Source organism: Macrobrachium nipponense, chromosome 15 (genome assembly GCF_015104395.2).
Source record: "Macrobrachium nipponense isolate FS-2020 chromosome 15, ASM1510439v2, whole genome shotgun sequence".
NCBI classification, from domain to species: Eukaryota; Metazoa; Arthropoda; class Malacostraca; order Decapoda; family Palaemonidae; genus Macrobrachium; species Macrobrachium nipponense.
The window spans coordinates 53541318-53556669 of NC_087208.1; the positions used below are offsets into that span (position 1 = coordinate 53541318).

The following is a 15352-nucleotide window of genomic DNA, read 5'->3' on the forward strand; positions in this document are numbered from 1 at the left end:
CAAAGGTTTGGCAAACATATTAGATGACTCAAGTCTTGTTTTAATTCAGGAATGGCGTTTGTGATTCTAACATCTTTACCAGACGCCAATAGAATGGTCACTGTTTCAATGCAACGACTCATCATCAATGGGGATAAAAGTTAGTACGGATTCGTGGGCGATTTAAAGGTAATGGTACTGTAATCTTCTTTAACAAGATCCTGCTTAGACTCACTGCATCATGGAGGAAAAGCTATAAAATTTCTCGTAGTGATGCATAATATAGCGGATACTGAGCATAATTAGGTACGACTGAGATATAACTAAATATGAACGCTCGCTGCAGTAGCCCACCTGAAAATTATTGACAGTTTAGTCAATAAAGAGCTGATTAGTTTGAGACGCTTTCTCCAATATCCCATAAATTTTATATTTTGTTTCTCTTTACTCATTACTGTCTGTTCTGGAAGCGCAGTTTATAGGAACACCTGTGCTCGTCACACCTGTTCTACATCACCCCTTTTCCCACAGCAAACACCACAGACCTCTAAGATCCTCTGACCCCAGTGGATTCATTCTGAGCACTTACCTTCTAAAAAGCACGAGGGAGTGGTTTGAAATCATCACAGGAAAGAAGTAAAACACATAAACAGCATTCTACGCAAGTTTGCCTCTATAATCTACATTACGCAACCTGCAGTTTGTTGCTTGGTGAAGATTAAAATCCCTCTTATATTTATGGAACCGTTCTTCATCTTTTTTCATTCTTTTACAGGAAGAGGACTGCGAATAACAAATGTACAGGAAGGGCTTGAAGTTCGCAATGACCGGAACAATAACGGGATGCAGCAACGTGACTTCAGGAAGCTGTGACTAACTCGAGCATCGATAGAATGAAAACACCCATTGTGCTTATCTATCAGTGTCGAGCACTTCTCCCAATGACGTCAGTGATGACGTCATTGGGAGTGTTTTGTGCATTTCCAAGAGTAGATTGTAATTTGCTGCTGCATGCAGTATACATTTGTTAGCATCACGTTGACTGGTTGAAAAGTTTATTGCTGCATCAGATAATAATAATGTTTTGGAGTAAGCACAGACGCAAATTTTAGTTACCCCTCATAACATCGTTCTGTTTATTTGTTTAGGATTAGAAAACGATTTTGAGGGTAACCAATGAATTCTTCAGGTGCGTATCTATTGACTCAAAGTACACCCAGCTTTTCCTTGCATTTCATGTATATTTACGTTCTAACCTTCCTTAAATATGCTTCCAGGTTTTGCTTCGGTGTGCAATATTAATTCTAAATGCAAGGATTGCGTTTTTATTACGGACATCATGGGACAGAGTCAGTTTAAAAGCAGTCACTATTAATACCATTAAAGACTGAATACATTGCTTTGAGGTAATTCATAACTACCCTTAAACAATTATACAATTATCCTTGTATTTTAATCATTCACCTATATTTTTACATCTTTATTTATCAATTTGATTGCTGATATATAGTTTTTAGGATAGTTCGTCCAGCGACTCGACTGCCTCGGAACGGAAGCTACAAATCCATCGTCTGAAAATTTGCCTCCGATGTTTGGTGTTACGTGGGGGAGTCCAGGGGGGTGGGAGGGGAGAGCGAAGCCCCTAAGCTAGGTCAGGGCACGGCGCCCAAAGTGAGGTTATGTAGGCCAAGGTCTGGTTAGGTAAAGGACCTAGCACTCTAGGAAAGGTCAGATTTGTTTACGTCTGAGGAATCTGTCTCGTTCGTTCTGCTCTCCCGCCATTTTTTTTCTTTTCTCGGGACCGATCTCTCCTTTCTTTATTTGCTATTACCTTCTGTTTACGGGCTGCTCTAGGAGCAAGAGCCCGTGCTGGCACGAAGCCAGCTAAATCATGACCAACCAACCTACCTTCTGTTCCATCTTCCAAATGAACACCATATTCGCTGGAAGCTTGAATTACAAGTCAGTGGCCCCTGTGGTGGGGTTGTTCCATACGAATGGGGTTTATCTTCTGAACAATAATAATAATAGGGTGATTTCGTGTGAATGGTATTTTGACTTTAAGACAATTTCGGATTCATGCCAGCATGGGAATTTATTTGCAACTAGGTGTTAAGGGTAGAAAGGGCCTGATTTGGACCTCTGGACTCTTCCAAGAGTTCTCCTGCTATAGTTTCAGTATTTCTTTAAAACACTTAATAACTGCATTACGTTTTTATCTATTTATTGATTTACTTCTAATATTTATTGATTTACTTTTTTTAAAACCCGTTTTCTTCTTTCTTTTACTTCTTTCAAATGAGTCATATTCGTTGGAAGCTGATTGTTTGTTTGTTTGTATGGTGCTTTTACGTTGCATGGAACCAGTGGTCATTCAGCAACGGGACCAACGGCTTTACGTGACTTCCGAACCACATCGAGAGTGAACTTCTATCACCAGAAATACACATCTCTCACTCCTCAATGGAATGGCAGAGAATCGAACCCGCGACCACAGAGGTGGGACGCTAATACAATACCAAACACGCCGCTGAGGCGCTAAATTGTTATTTCCAGTCAATAGCCCTTGTGGTGGGCTTGTTCCATATGAATAGGGTTCATCCTTTGAATAATAATAACATATATAATAATAATGTTATCCTTCCGTGGACTTCAGTTTAAGGCATTGTTATTAACCAAAGAAAATATAAATTTTCATATTTTTTTCTGTCCTCATTCATCTATAAAATAATTGTATACAAGGAAAACAAAATCACAGGGTTATCTTTCCATTTTATTACAAAAATTTTCTTCTTAACACAGCCTGTATTAACCGTATAATAAATGACCAAGACAATATTTAAACAAAATAAATATACACTATGTTACATGAAATGGGCAAGACAATCTTGAAATGAGATAATGCAAAATATTTTGGTGGGAAACAACATTACTATGCAACAATAAGTCTAATGACAGTTGTTTTCTTTTGTGTCAAGACATCTTTCTTTCTTGGAGATGAAGGACGTCAAATACGAAATTCAGACAATTTTCCGAAATGACTGATTACATCAATTTTCTGTCACAGCTGACAGTACCAGAAACTAAATTTGAAACAAGTTTATCACTAACAGCCAAATTGTAGTCAAATATGCACTGATTCTCTTCTACAGCCAAAAAGAGAGAGAGAGAGAGAAGATGTGCTATAAATCTGTAAGTGTGTTATTTCTAATAATACAAGTGATAAAAGGAAAAATATCAATGCACACAATATAAAAAAAAAACATGAGGACGATGATGCAGTGAACAAATGGTTAGGAAGGAGAAGTCAGTGCATATTCTCCAACGAATCGTCCTTAGACGCATCGTATACAGAAATGTCATCCCTAACAGAGAAAAGGAAGAAGACAGAAGAGGAAGAAGAAGAAGAAGTACTTGAAATCCAAATGATTCGATTGTGCAACATCTCCCGACAGGCGCTCAAGTTCAGCAAAGTATATTGGGAACACAACGGAAGTCCACCAATTAGAAAAGAAAACTATAGATCGCGTGTACGAGTGACCGCGGTGGTGAAGTCTACCTAGAAACACATGACAGTAGTATACTATCAACAGAAGTTTAAGTCTTCGAAATACCAAAATCACTTAGCAGACGCAAGAGTAACCGTACAGCCCAGGGGGAAACGATGGAAACACTTAAAAAAAAACTGATAAAGTCGATAAATGAAAATGCGACTGTGAATGATGATCAAATGTTTGATATCTAAAGTGTAGTATACATCACGTTCTATCGTAATTAACATTCTCTTTGATTCCATGAAATAAGTGTGATTTCTGCAACCATAAAAATCACTAGCTCTCGGAGATCTAGCAACAGTTAACCATGAAAGAATAAAAAAACAAGAGTATTACAATGGAACTTGAAAAAAAATCATTCTTCACAATAATACTGATAGGACACTTGAGCATATACTGGACTGAATAGTAAGTGTTTAATCAGGCTACGAACTGACTGATACAATAATCCCCTTCAGGAGACATCATCTAGCTACACTACTCAGCCTGAGGACAACGAGAAGTAACCATGTTTTTATTTGGATACATTTCAGCAGGATTCGTAAAAAGGCATGACAGTTAATGCATTCGGTCACTCACGAGTGAAGCGCGGCTGGAATTAGGCGGGAAGGAGAGAGTTTGTTTACTTCTTGCGTCCACCGAGAACTTCTCGTCTTGACACATGGGAAAGCGAGCAGTTGACAATGTTCTCTCCCCACCCTTCGTTCAGCCGAGATATATAGTACTTGTTTTTGAAAGCATGCTAAGTTAAGATAATTGCCTCTCCATTACATACGGGGATTTTGTTTAAGGAGAAAGTTAAAAGTTAACAATATGACGTCCAAAAGTTTGGGATGAAAAGCACTAAAACGAGGTGTTCTTCGGTTGGAAAGGCCATTTCTCACTTTTGAACAGTCGTGACAAAAAGCATTATAGTTTCTCATGGAAAACGTTGACAGCCTAAATGCCAGCTTCACAACAATAGCATATAACAGTTTAAAAAAAAGTTCTGAAAATATGTCATTTATGTAGAATCATCTGCATACAAATATACATTCATGCGTACTCTGACACAAAGGTAAAACTCCTAAAAAATGATCATCTACATTTCGAGAGTATTCTCTACCTGGGCATAAAATCTGACTGAATATGTTACACGATTCACACACACGAGACGTTGCACGCAGTTTCATGAAAAACCAAAGCATGGTACATTATGCATTCTGATTTAGTTTCCCGAATGGTGCAATGAGCTACAACAAAGTGCGAAGAATTTCGTCGCGAGTTGCTGAATATATCTTTGATTGAAAAAGAATCCCCCCCCCCCTCAAAAAAAAAAAAAAAAAAAAACAGCAAATGCATTATACATACAGTTGGGACTATACTGATCCCAGCAGATATTCCCAATGCTCTCAGCAAGATACTGAATACCAAGAATCACTGATTCAAAGCAAAACTGAACGGGAGTGTTAAGACCTATAACAAGTTACCAAGTCATCAATTTTTCTACGTTTACTGTAAACGCAAAAAGATTCGCAACGCTCACATATGCCATTCTACTCTAGATATATATAAAAAAGTTGCTGTATCCCAAAACTGACATCCAAATGGAAATGAAGAAACAAAAATTAAAAAGTCTGACTTCATCTTGTATTTGCAAAAAAAAGATATTGCTCCACGTAGTCTATCTTAATTTTTTTTGGTATTAATAACAATAGACATTTACAAACTGAACAGTGACGAGTAGCGAAAGATCGCAGCCTATAACGAGCAAATGGGACAGATTTATAAAAAAAAAAAAAAAAAAAACCCTGTTTCTCATCATCAGGTCAGGATAGATGCGTATAAACATGAGAAAATCCTTTATAAACAGGTGCAGGATCTTAAGTTGCATCCTGACAAAGCCAATTAATCATCTCTCCTCTACAGTCGCCTTATCTTCCGTTGTTTAGAAAAACGGCTACAACCAACAAACAACACCCGGGTGGCCCAACCTCGACTGCCTAAAAAAAAAAAAAAAAAAAAAAAAAACACATCCACTGGAAAACATAATATAGCACTGAGCAAGCATCGTAGGAAAGGAAAACTAACGCGTGGAAAACCAGCCATCGTAACTGAACGGTACTGAGTAACAGGACCTCCTAAACTTGCCTTCATATATTATAGTAATCATTTTCCAGCTAGGGATAATAATCGAAGCCACGCCCAAAACTCACGATGATTCGACCGACCCCTTTTGTTGACTTTTTTGAGAAATGAAGTTCGTCCTATATATTTCCATTCAATAGTACTTTTTTTTGCTTTGTACTGGCTAATATCACATAATATCACAATTTTGGGATTATTAAATGCTTCGTAAGCGAAGGATTTAATTCCACTTTAGTGCTTCCTAGTGTCACTCGGTAAGAAGAGTACTTTTGGTTAGGTTTGCATCACTGCACCTGTTTAAGAATAAAAAGAGACTCCAACCTGGCCCCACTCCACCTTCTCCCGGCCAAAACACAGAAGCAGCAGCAGCAGCAGCAGCGGCGGCGGTGGCAGTAGTAGTAGTAGTAGTAAAAGTAGTAGCAGTAGTCTCACTCGGCCTCCGGCGGACACTCTCTCGTTCCCGGGGACTGCCCACGGCAGAGGCGCCACCAGCAACCAACCAACCACCACCACCACCCCCAACACCGACTGTCCTGCGGCAGGGGAGCTGGCTTAACGCGAAAAGAGAGTGAGTGGTCTCTAGGAGGTCTTGGCTTCTCCTCTCCCACCGACGAAGACAAACCAAGCGTCAAAAACCTTGCGTGGCGACCGCGTCGCCTAGGCCTATCTATTGGCGGCTTCCGGTGTTGTGAAGATCTGAGAACAGTGGGATGGGCGCACATTATATACCTGACCTGTTTGGCTGTAGGGCGGTGACATCCCTTTCACACATTCCTTCGGGAAGCACCTTTGGGGCCGAGGGCTCATGAGGAGGTCGACAAGTCCTCGAGCCCTTGAACTAGGACGTCCTCGGCTAAGAAGGCGGGGACGCCTGGTCGCTCGTCGCTAGAGAGGCCACACTCGCCCTCCCAGTGGGCCTTGCCGACGCTGTGGGACTGGAAAAGAGAAAGATTTTTTTAAGTTATTCTGGTCACCAAAACACAAAAGTCATTCTTGTAAGTCTAGTAAATTCTTAACTTTAACACTCCCATGAACGCAATGTTTAGTACCACGTCCCTTGTGGGCGTGAACGTTGAAACATTGGCAAAAGATGGTAAACACTCGGTAAAACTAAATGTGAGAAGGATTTCAGTATGTTTTTCGTATCAAGCATATTAAGGACACTTAAGAACAAAGCGTAAAAATGCTCCATTATCGAGAACTGGTACTAAAGAAAATATCACAATAAGTCTTGAAAAAAATAAACACCTACTGATTATGACAACTCTGAGATCGATTTCAGTATGTTTTTCGTATTAACCACATTAAGGACACTTAAGAACAAAGCCCCTCCCCCAACAACAACAAAAACTCCATTATCGAGAACTAGTACTAAAGAAAATATCTCCATAATTCTTGAAAAATAAACACCTAAAAATTATGACAACTCAGTAGAGTTCCTCTTTACTTTTCGCGCCAAATTTCGGATGTGAGACTCACCATTGAGATGTCCCTTCTCCAGGCGGTGTGGCATTTGCCGTCGCACAGGGGGCATGGGCGCTCCAAGGAGTAGCCTCCACATTCCCGACAGTCGAGGGAGACATGATTGTCACTCCAGCTAACGCCACAGCTGTAGGGGTGAGAGAAAGATCAATCAATAACACCATAACAATATCATCAGAGAAAAACAGCTGTTACGAGTGAAAAAGAGATGCCTTATGTATTATAAAAGAAAGCAAATGTTTCAATCACTGAAAATCTTAATAAATGACAAAAAACTGCCTTTCTATCATAAAAAAAAAACAGTACAAAGTTTCAATCACTGAAAACCTGAGTAAATAACAAAGAATTGCCTTTGTATCATAAAAAAACAAGGGTTCAATTACTGAAAACCTGAGTAAATAAATAAGAAATTGCCTTTGTATCATAAAAAACAGTTCCAATAAATGCAAATCTGAATAAATAACAAAGAATTGCCTTTGCAACATAAAAAAAAGGTTCAATCACTGAAAACCTGATTAAATAACAGACTACTCATTAACGTGAAGCCAAAGCAAAATCAATAACAGACAGGAAACACAAAACAAAGTTCCTCGATCCGTCCTGAAGAGTAACCGCCACCCCCCTCCCCCCAAACACCCACGGCGAGGTAGTAGTCTGTTTATCTGTCGAGAAGTTACGAAGATGGTGGCGGACTTACGTGTAACAGGAGTTAAACTGGGAGCGAAGGTCTTCCAAGGTCATCATTGGCTCAGCGACGTGGCTGGGGTACTGTTGGTTCACCAGGTCAAGTCGTGATAGGCTTTCACTGCTCTCACTTCTTGATACCCAACTGCTGAAGAAGAAGAAGAAGAGTCGAAGGACTGTTTAGTATAGAGTCCAGATAAAGAATATATAGGGCAGAGACAGACCAGGAAATGCAGGGAACGTTTATCCTAATCAATAATAAAATGAAGAAAATCTCGGTCTAAGCATGCGAAAATAAACAGGAAAATCTTAGTCTTGAAGAAAATCCTGGTCTAAGTATGAGAAAATAATGAGGAAAATCCTGGTCTAAGTATGAGAAAATAAACAATGAAGAAAATCTTGGTTTAAATATGAGAAAATAATGAGGAAAATCTTGGTCTTAGTATGAGAAAATAAACAATGAAGAAAATCCTGGTCTAATTATAAAAAAATAAACAATGAGGAAAATCTTGGCCTAAGTATGAGAAAATAATTAATGAAGACGAAGAAAATCTTGGTCTAAGTATGAGAAAATGAACAATGTTAGTGTTATATATATTAAGAAGAAAAGGACATTATCAATGATGGATAGGCAACTATACAGATATGAATGTGGATATAACAGCATATAAAATGGAACACAAGATAAGAACACAGATTCTAAACTGACACAAAATGACTCACTAAAATGAAGGAGGGTATTCGACAAATATTTTAAGTATTTAAATTATATCACAAAGGGAATGTTGTTAAATCCTAAGCATCATAATAAAAAAATATAAGTAATCCTCACCTGGAAGAGAAATAGTTATCAGTCTGAACCATTCCGCAAGACATTTCAAAAATACTCGGCTGGTTTGCTTAAAAGGGTTTTGCACGCTAGACCCTGCAAAAGAAAGAAGAGAAGTATTGTCATCACCCGTTGGAATAAATGCCGTCAGCACATGTTAAATTTCACTCTTTGTTTACATTAGACTACTATTCAAACCAGATTCTAAAGTTTCCTTCAAGTTAGCTATCTTCACGCAGACGGTCTCTGTCAGCGGTACCTGTCACTACAAACTTCGTGTAAATGTGTTGCAATACCGGTCTCCTGGCCACTGAGGAACACACGAGAATGTTACATCACCCGAGGAGCGTGATAAGAATTAATCATTGTCAATGGGTGACCTACATTTTTCCTTTGATTGATAAGAAGTCAGGGTATGAGTTTGCACAATGTTTAGTAAAACGCAAAACACACGTATGTGTATGTAACGTAACGACAACACTAGGCCTAATGTATATTCATGTGCATTCTGACTTTGAAAGATGAACCCAGTGAACTTCAAGGTTAAATGTGGAGGGCAAAATGCGTAGAGTTTAATCCCCTTTTATCCATGCACAGGTGCCTGGTTTTTCTAAACGACTTTTTAAAGGTTACACTGCCGTTATATCTTGAAGCCAACTAGCTGAGCACTTTAACAGAGTATACAGTTTTGTGAAAAGCAGTTCAATGTTTTCACTAAAAGGCACTGCAATACGATAACACAGAATTCCACCACGTAAATAAAAAATCTCTATTTCAATTTTTGAAGGTAGAAACAAAAGAAGCACTATTATTTAAAAGACTAAATAACAGAGCGCAAATCACCCAACAATTCTATATAAAAAACACACAACAATGAGTAATTCACCGATACGAAGACACACCACTTACGAAAAAAATAAACAAACACAAAATAGACTACAACGTTCACAGAATGGGACCCATTACGGTAAATCTGGAAGCAAGGACTTGGCATTTATATTTGGTGGAAGAAACGTAGGTGGCACAACAAAAGCCAAGGTCGAACCTGGGCACAAACACAGCTGGGGATCTTATTAGCGTCTGAGGGGCGTTAAATTGCAGGGAGAACCCTTTTTATACAACTGGCTGCTCATACCAAACAACACTTCCTTGTCCCTCAGATGTCACCGAAACACAAAGCCCCACACAGCTTCATCTAACGGCAAAATTGTCGTAGTGCAGCCTCATTTAACAACAAAAAGAGCCTTCAAAGGAATGCTTTTAATCCATTAATAAGAACACCTTCGATGGGCAGCTTCGTTTAACAACGACAATAACAAATTGAGTCAAAACATCTCGCTTGGATTACTGTATCGCTACAGGGAGCCGTTAAGCGCGTTCGGCTAGACCACTAAATTTACGTGCGCTCGACAGATGACGTTAAATATCGACTCAGAATAGGGAGTTGTCCTATCCTACTTTAAGGCCACATGTATCCGAAAGGGATATGAATCCTCTGCTATTTCACCTATTTTATGGAAGATCACTGTGTCAATGAATACACGAATATTACAGTTATAGTAGACGTTTCCTTGAAGATTTGCGTGAGAAAAACTCGGAGTGGGGAAACAAGCTTTTCCATTCAGGAAGTCATCCTCTTTTACACGAGCACACACTTGATACCCTGACTGGACTAAATTATAAGTAATTATAAGTGCAGAAGTCAATAGGTTCGAGTAGGACTGGAGCATCCTTGAATTTCCTGACCTTTGGTAACCTGCTATACGGAGTCCATCAACCAACTCGTAAGAATTATCGCAAAACAAACTTAAGTTCTGAGATTAAAATGACAGAGTCTGAGAAACCGGTTGAACAAAAGATGCTGATAGAGTAGTGCGCACCTCTTGATCGGTACATGAATTGGACTAATAGATTCATGAAAGCATTCAAGTTGCAGAATTTATGACACTTGCACCACTTGTGAAATACTTGCTTTTGTAATATAATGTCGATTATATTCTTGCAGGCAGCGTCTTTAAAGGATAGACATAAATAACAATGAATTACGTTACAGGTTACAGTTTCCTCTGGAACACGTTATTTGTGGTAATACTAGGCACGAGAACGGATAAATAAGGAATTAGGTATTGAATGAATGTCAAAGCTCATTCACATGCACGCACACATACACACGCGCGCGCACGCACATGACTCTTAAATGGAGGAAACGCACGCACAAGTACAAACACGCACACAAACTCGCCGGCGTTTGTTCACGCACGTACATGCCGTCCGTACACACACACAATCACGCACACTGCCCCGCCCACCTTCCTGTGGTAACTTTCCACTGTCGCGCGTTCATATCTCTCTCTCTCTCTCTTCTCTCTCTCTCTCTCTCTCAAAATCTGGGTGGTTATTTATATAAATCTCTCCCTTCCTATCAATATCTTCTAGCTAAGTCCTGCTCTCTCAAAATATTTCAGCTAATTATTTAACTCTAAATAAATTCTTTAGCTTAAATTGTCTGACTTGTAAGTGAAAAAGTTCTTAGGACTGTCAATTACAGCTTGCAAATGCATCTAAGTATTGCTTGTATGTATCTGTAAGCTACACGTTAAAAATACAAGTGACTTAACACTCCAAATTGCAGAAAAGTTTATGATACCTGAGAGAAAATGTAAGATGTCATAGGCATTAAAATGTATGTACTTTTAGTCGACCACTTGGAAAAACAAGTGACAAACTTCAAATTGCAGAGCACTTTATCATGATACGTATGTGAAAATGTTAAATTGTCATATTTTGAAAAACTAAGTTCACCTCCTTCCGAATGAAGATTTTAATGATAAATCATTAAACCATAATACTAGCACTTGGTTTTTATCCTGTTAAATTCTCAAATTTGCTGCGTTGAGATTTTATGTAAAGTGAGCCGAATATCTTACGAAAATGATTGAAAAAAAAATATACACTAGCAGCTGCTACAAATGCACACCTGTAAATAACCCTGCTACGTTGCCAAAACAAACCAATAAAAACATACATTATGGGATATGTGGAAACCTCTGCTTGTGTTACTTATCATACAATCATAAGATATAAATTTAACTTACATCCAACATGTTTTTGTTTGTTTACCTTTCTCTGTTGAAACGTTTCTCAGGGAAATAAAAAAAGAGGACTCGGATGATCTATATAACTTTGACGCGACTTTTCTTTTTTAAAAAGGACCTTTCGTGAAAGTTTCTATAATTCGACTTTTGCTCTCAGCCATAGCTACAGCCTCGCAGAAAAAAAGACATGACCAGACAACATGTAGTTAACTGAGCTGAATTCAACATTCTCACACAAGTCCTCTTCATAATATTATATATAATAAATATATAAAAATATCCTTTCAGCGCAATTCATCCAAGTTCTTTCAAAACACACTCACACACACACACACACACTTCAGTATGAATGTCCGTCTTCACTTCCTCAAGAGGCAGGACCCCCACCATGATATTATTATAAGTCTTCCTTCTGACACAAAACTGACTGACTGATCAAGACACGATATTTACCGATGAGGTTGAGCTATCACGTCCTATCCAGAAGACGACAAGGCAGCAACTGACAGTAGTTGAGCGAAGCGCGCGCAGTCCCACCTCTCCTCTCCTCTTCGCATATCTACAGCTCGAACCCCCCATACCCCCTAATCTCCCTCCTTTCCCCCCTCCTCGTTCGCCGCCAACCCCCCACACAAAAATAACCCTCCCGATCGTCGACGACCTCCCTCCCTCCCCCGCCTCTCTCTCTCTTTCACTCTCACCCCCGAGCCACAACCCCCCGACAACTCAGGAAATCCCCTCACAGCCCTCGCTTCATTTCCCCCCTCCTTTTACCCTCCTTCCCCCTCCATTCCCTTGTTGTGGCATAGACACAAGGGGGGCCCCCATCCATCCATCCATCCTACCCATTTCCGGAGGACCCCTCCTACCGCAACAATCAAGAAGGTCCTGCCTCCGCCACAGCCAATCAGAATGCAAGACGGCGTCCACATGCAACTTGCAAGCGGTATTATGTATGCAACCTCAACAGTCAGGAGGATCTCATTCGGTCATGATGATGCATGAATCCGTACAACTCGCTCCGTCACATTTTGTTATATTATTATTATGATACAGTTCTGTTGTGTTCATATGCTAAATAAACAAGTCTCAGATCGAAACAAGAACAAAATAAAACATCTACAAGCACCATCACGGCGGCGTCTGAGGAAGGTTTTCATTCGTAGCCTAGGCCGATGTTTGGGGAGAAATTAATTAGTTGGATGAAATTACTGTAGGGAATTTATTAAAGATGATGCAATCAGTGATATATCTTTCAAGTTTTGACAAGTCATACTTCAGTGAGTTGGGGGAAGCGTCGAAGAGATTTGTGTATGTAGTCAATGTTGCTGTTTTATATATTACCCGGCGCGCTTGACTGAACAAGTGCTTTTTCTTATTTTAAGATTCAATATCCTTCATATTCTCTTTATCTTTTATATTCTTTATTATACTCTGCTTGGGCTGATTTCGAAGTGGGTTAATATGATATGATGTCTCATCCAAAAATGATTTTTCATTAAATAACAAGTTTTTCCTCAGTTTGAACTAAATCGTTGTCAAGCATTAATCTGAGGCATTAAAAATTAAAAAAAATACATGTACCAAATGTACCCACTGTTGATGAACATGTCTTCCAGTCAATTAATCTCTCTCTCTCTCTCTCTCTCTCTCTCTCTCTTCTCTCTTGCCCTTCAGTTGATATCTTCACTACCTTTCTGCCTTCGGGAAACGAACTTAGACCGAATCAAATGTCTGCCTTTCTCTTTAAGGAACTAAACTTATCGGTTCGCCTTTTCTGAGCATAGTCGATTACTGGAGAGATTATTGCTTTGGATTTCTCTCTCTCTCTTGTGTGTGTGTGTTGTATATGCAGTGTATGGAAATATACATATTTATATGTGCATGCATACTGTTTCCTTGTCCTATGTATCATTATGAGTGAAAAAATAAGCACGAATTTGGTCTTACACATACCAATATATGTCATAAAATTCACGCAAGAGAGTGAAAAAAGAGACTTGGAACAAGTACGTTCGTAATATATTCCACATTTTCAAGTCCACACTAATATTTATATATAATATATATATATATATATATATATATATATATATATATATATATATATATATACATACACGTAGTATATATACACATGCACACATAAAAACATATGTATGTATATACTAAGTATATGTATATATATATATACATACTTCTCTTAAACATAAGTCATGTTAGTACCTACCCTCTGAATGACAAGACTAAACACACACACACACACACATACAAGGAAAAAAAAACACACACACAAAGAACACACAAAATCATGACAGACGGCTCCACCACGAACCTATACTATCTCGGTGGAGTAAGTAACCCAGTGAAGGTGAACATGTCTGCTGAGTCAGGAACAACACGACCAACTGAAACAACAAAGTGACAAAGACCAAGGCACGAGATATCCAAAGGCTCTCGGTTTTGCTCTTGTTACCTACGATTAAACGTTTCCTGCGTCTGGTTTTTGGAAGAGATAAAGAGTTAATTTCTTTGGGGGGTGGGGTGAGGTGGGGGAAAGATCACCAATTTAAATAGCTTGGAGTTCGAGAGAATAAATGAAGCGAATCCTGAGTAAATTGCTTTTGCATTCGCTTCTCGTTAGACTTAACTTTTCTTGTTTAGACTAATACTCTGCTTATTATTTTATTCTTGGTATTATTATTACCATATTATAGTTGCTACAATTGTTCTTATCTTCATATATATTTATCTAAACAACTACCAAGAGAGTTATGATTCATAATTGGGACTAGTATACATGATAGTTTTGCTTTGAAAACCCATGGAGAGGGGTGTAAAGCAATGATACTTCTTGCCAAATGAGTAATGGATAATACTCTTTTTAGGACAGCAATACTCAACTGATTTGGTTTCTTATAAAGATCTTCGAATGTCCTCCCAAGTAAAATTATCTTCGAATGTTCTCCTTTGTAAATAATATTTTCTTGCTTTGTTAAAGCAATATTTAATTCCCAACGCTGTGACCTGATTTGCATAACTATTTGGTTAAGCCTTTCTTTCGAGCAAATCTTTTGACTCGTAACTCTGTCTCATTCAATGAGTAACCTTGGATCTAGGTGCTTGAATAAACAACCGTCTGAAGGTAAACCTGGAAGGACGTTGCAGATGAATTTAATCTCTCTCTCTCTCTCATATAATAGTGGGAGAAAACTCTGTTATTTCAAACTTTGTTTCGTCTTCAGTGACTTTCCTTTTAGAAGTCTTCTGATTCGAGTCAGTTATAAATGCAATTCTTCCTGTCGTGCAGCCCATTATATGATTACTGTTGTATTTTCTTAATGACAGACTTCTACATAATTTCTGTCGTATCATTTTAGTCCTAAACCTTGTATAAGGGCTTATAAAGTCCTGGGACAAAATATTCCTCTCTTCTTTGGGGATTGTTTACACTTTTAGCCAGTTCCAAATTCTGGGCGAGTTCTCCACCCAACTCTTCTTCTTCTTCCTCAGTTAAAAGCGAAAGTGAGACTTGTCGTCAGAGGCAGGAAAAGCATAGTACTACCTGAACATCTGTGACTTTTTAAGCATTTTATGCGAAA

The 15352-nt window shown here is 38.7% G+C and overlaps 1 protein-coding gene across 2 annotated transcripts; it reads right to left on the reverse strand.

Moving 5' to 3' along the window:
* Positions 1–2739: 2739 nt before the first annotated feature.
* Positions 2740–12304, reverse strand: LOC135194936 (protein pinocchio-like). Of its 2 annotated transcripts, none has more exons than XM_064221153.1 (5): positions 12204–12304; positions 8659–8751; positions 7840–7971; positions 7140–7269; positions 2740–6595 (listed from the first exon to the last, which is right to left on the reverse strand). In XM_064221153.1, exons 2-5 carry the CDS (start codon positions 8700–8702, stop codon positions 6464–6466), a joined length of 438 nt encoding a protein of 145 aa, XP_064077223.1. In that variant the 5' UTR covers positions 8703–8751; positions 12204–12304; the 3' UTR covers positions 2740–6463. The 2 variants fall into 2 exon arrangements, with proteins under 2 accessions (XP_064077223.1, XP_064077222.1); XM_064221152.1 differs by having other exon boundaries at positions 7840–7974.
* Between the last annotated feature and the right edge of the window lie 3048 nt (positions 12305–15352).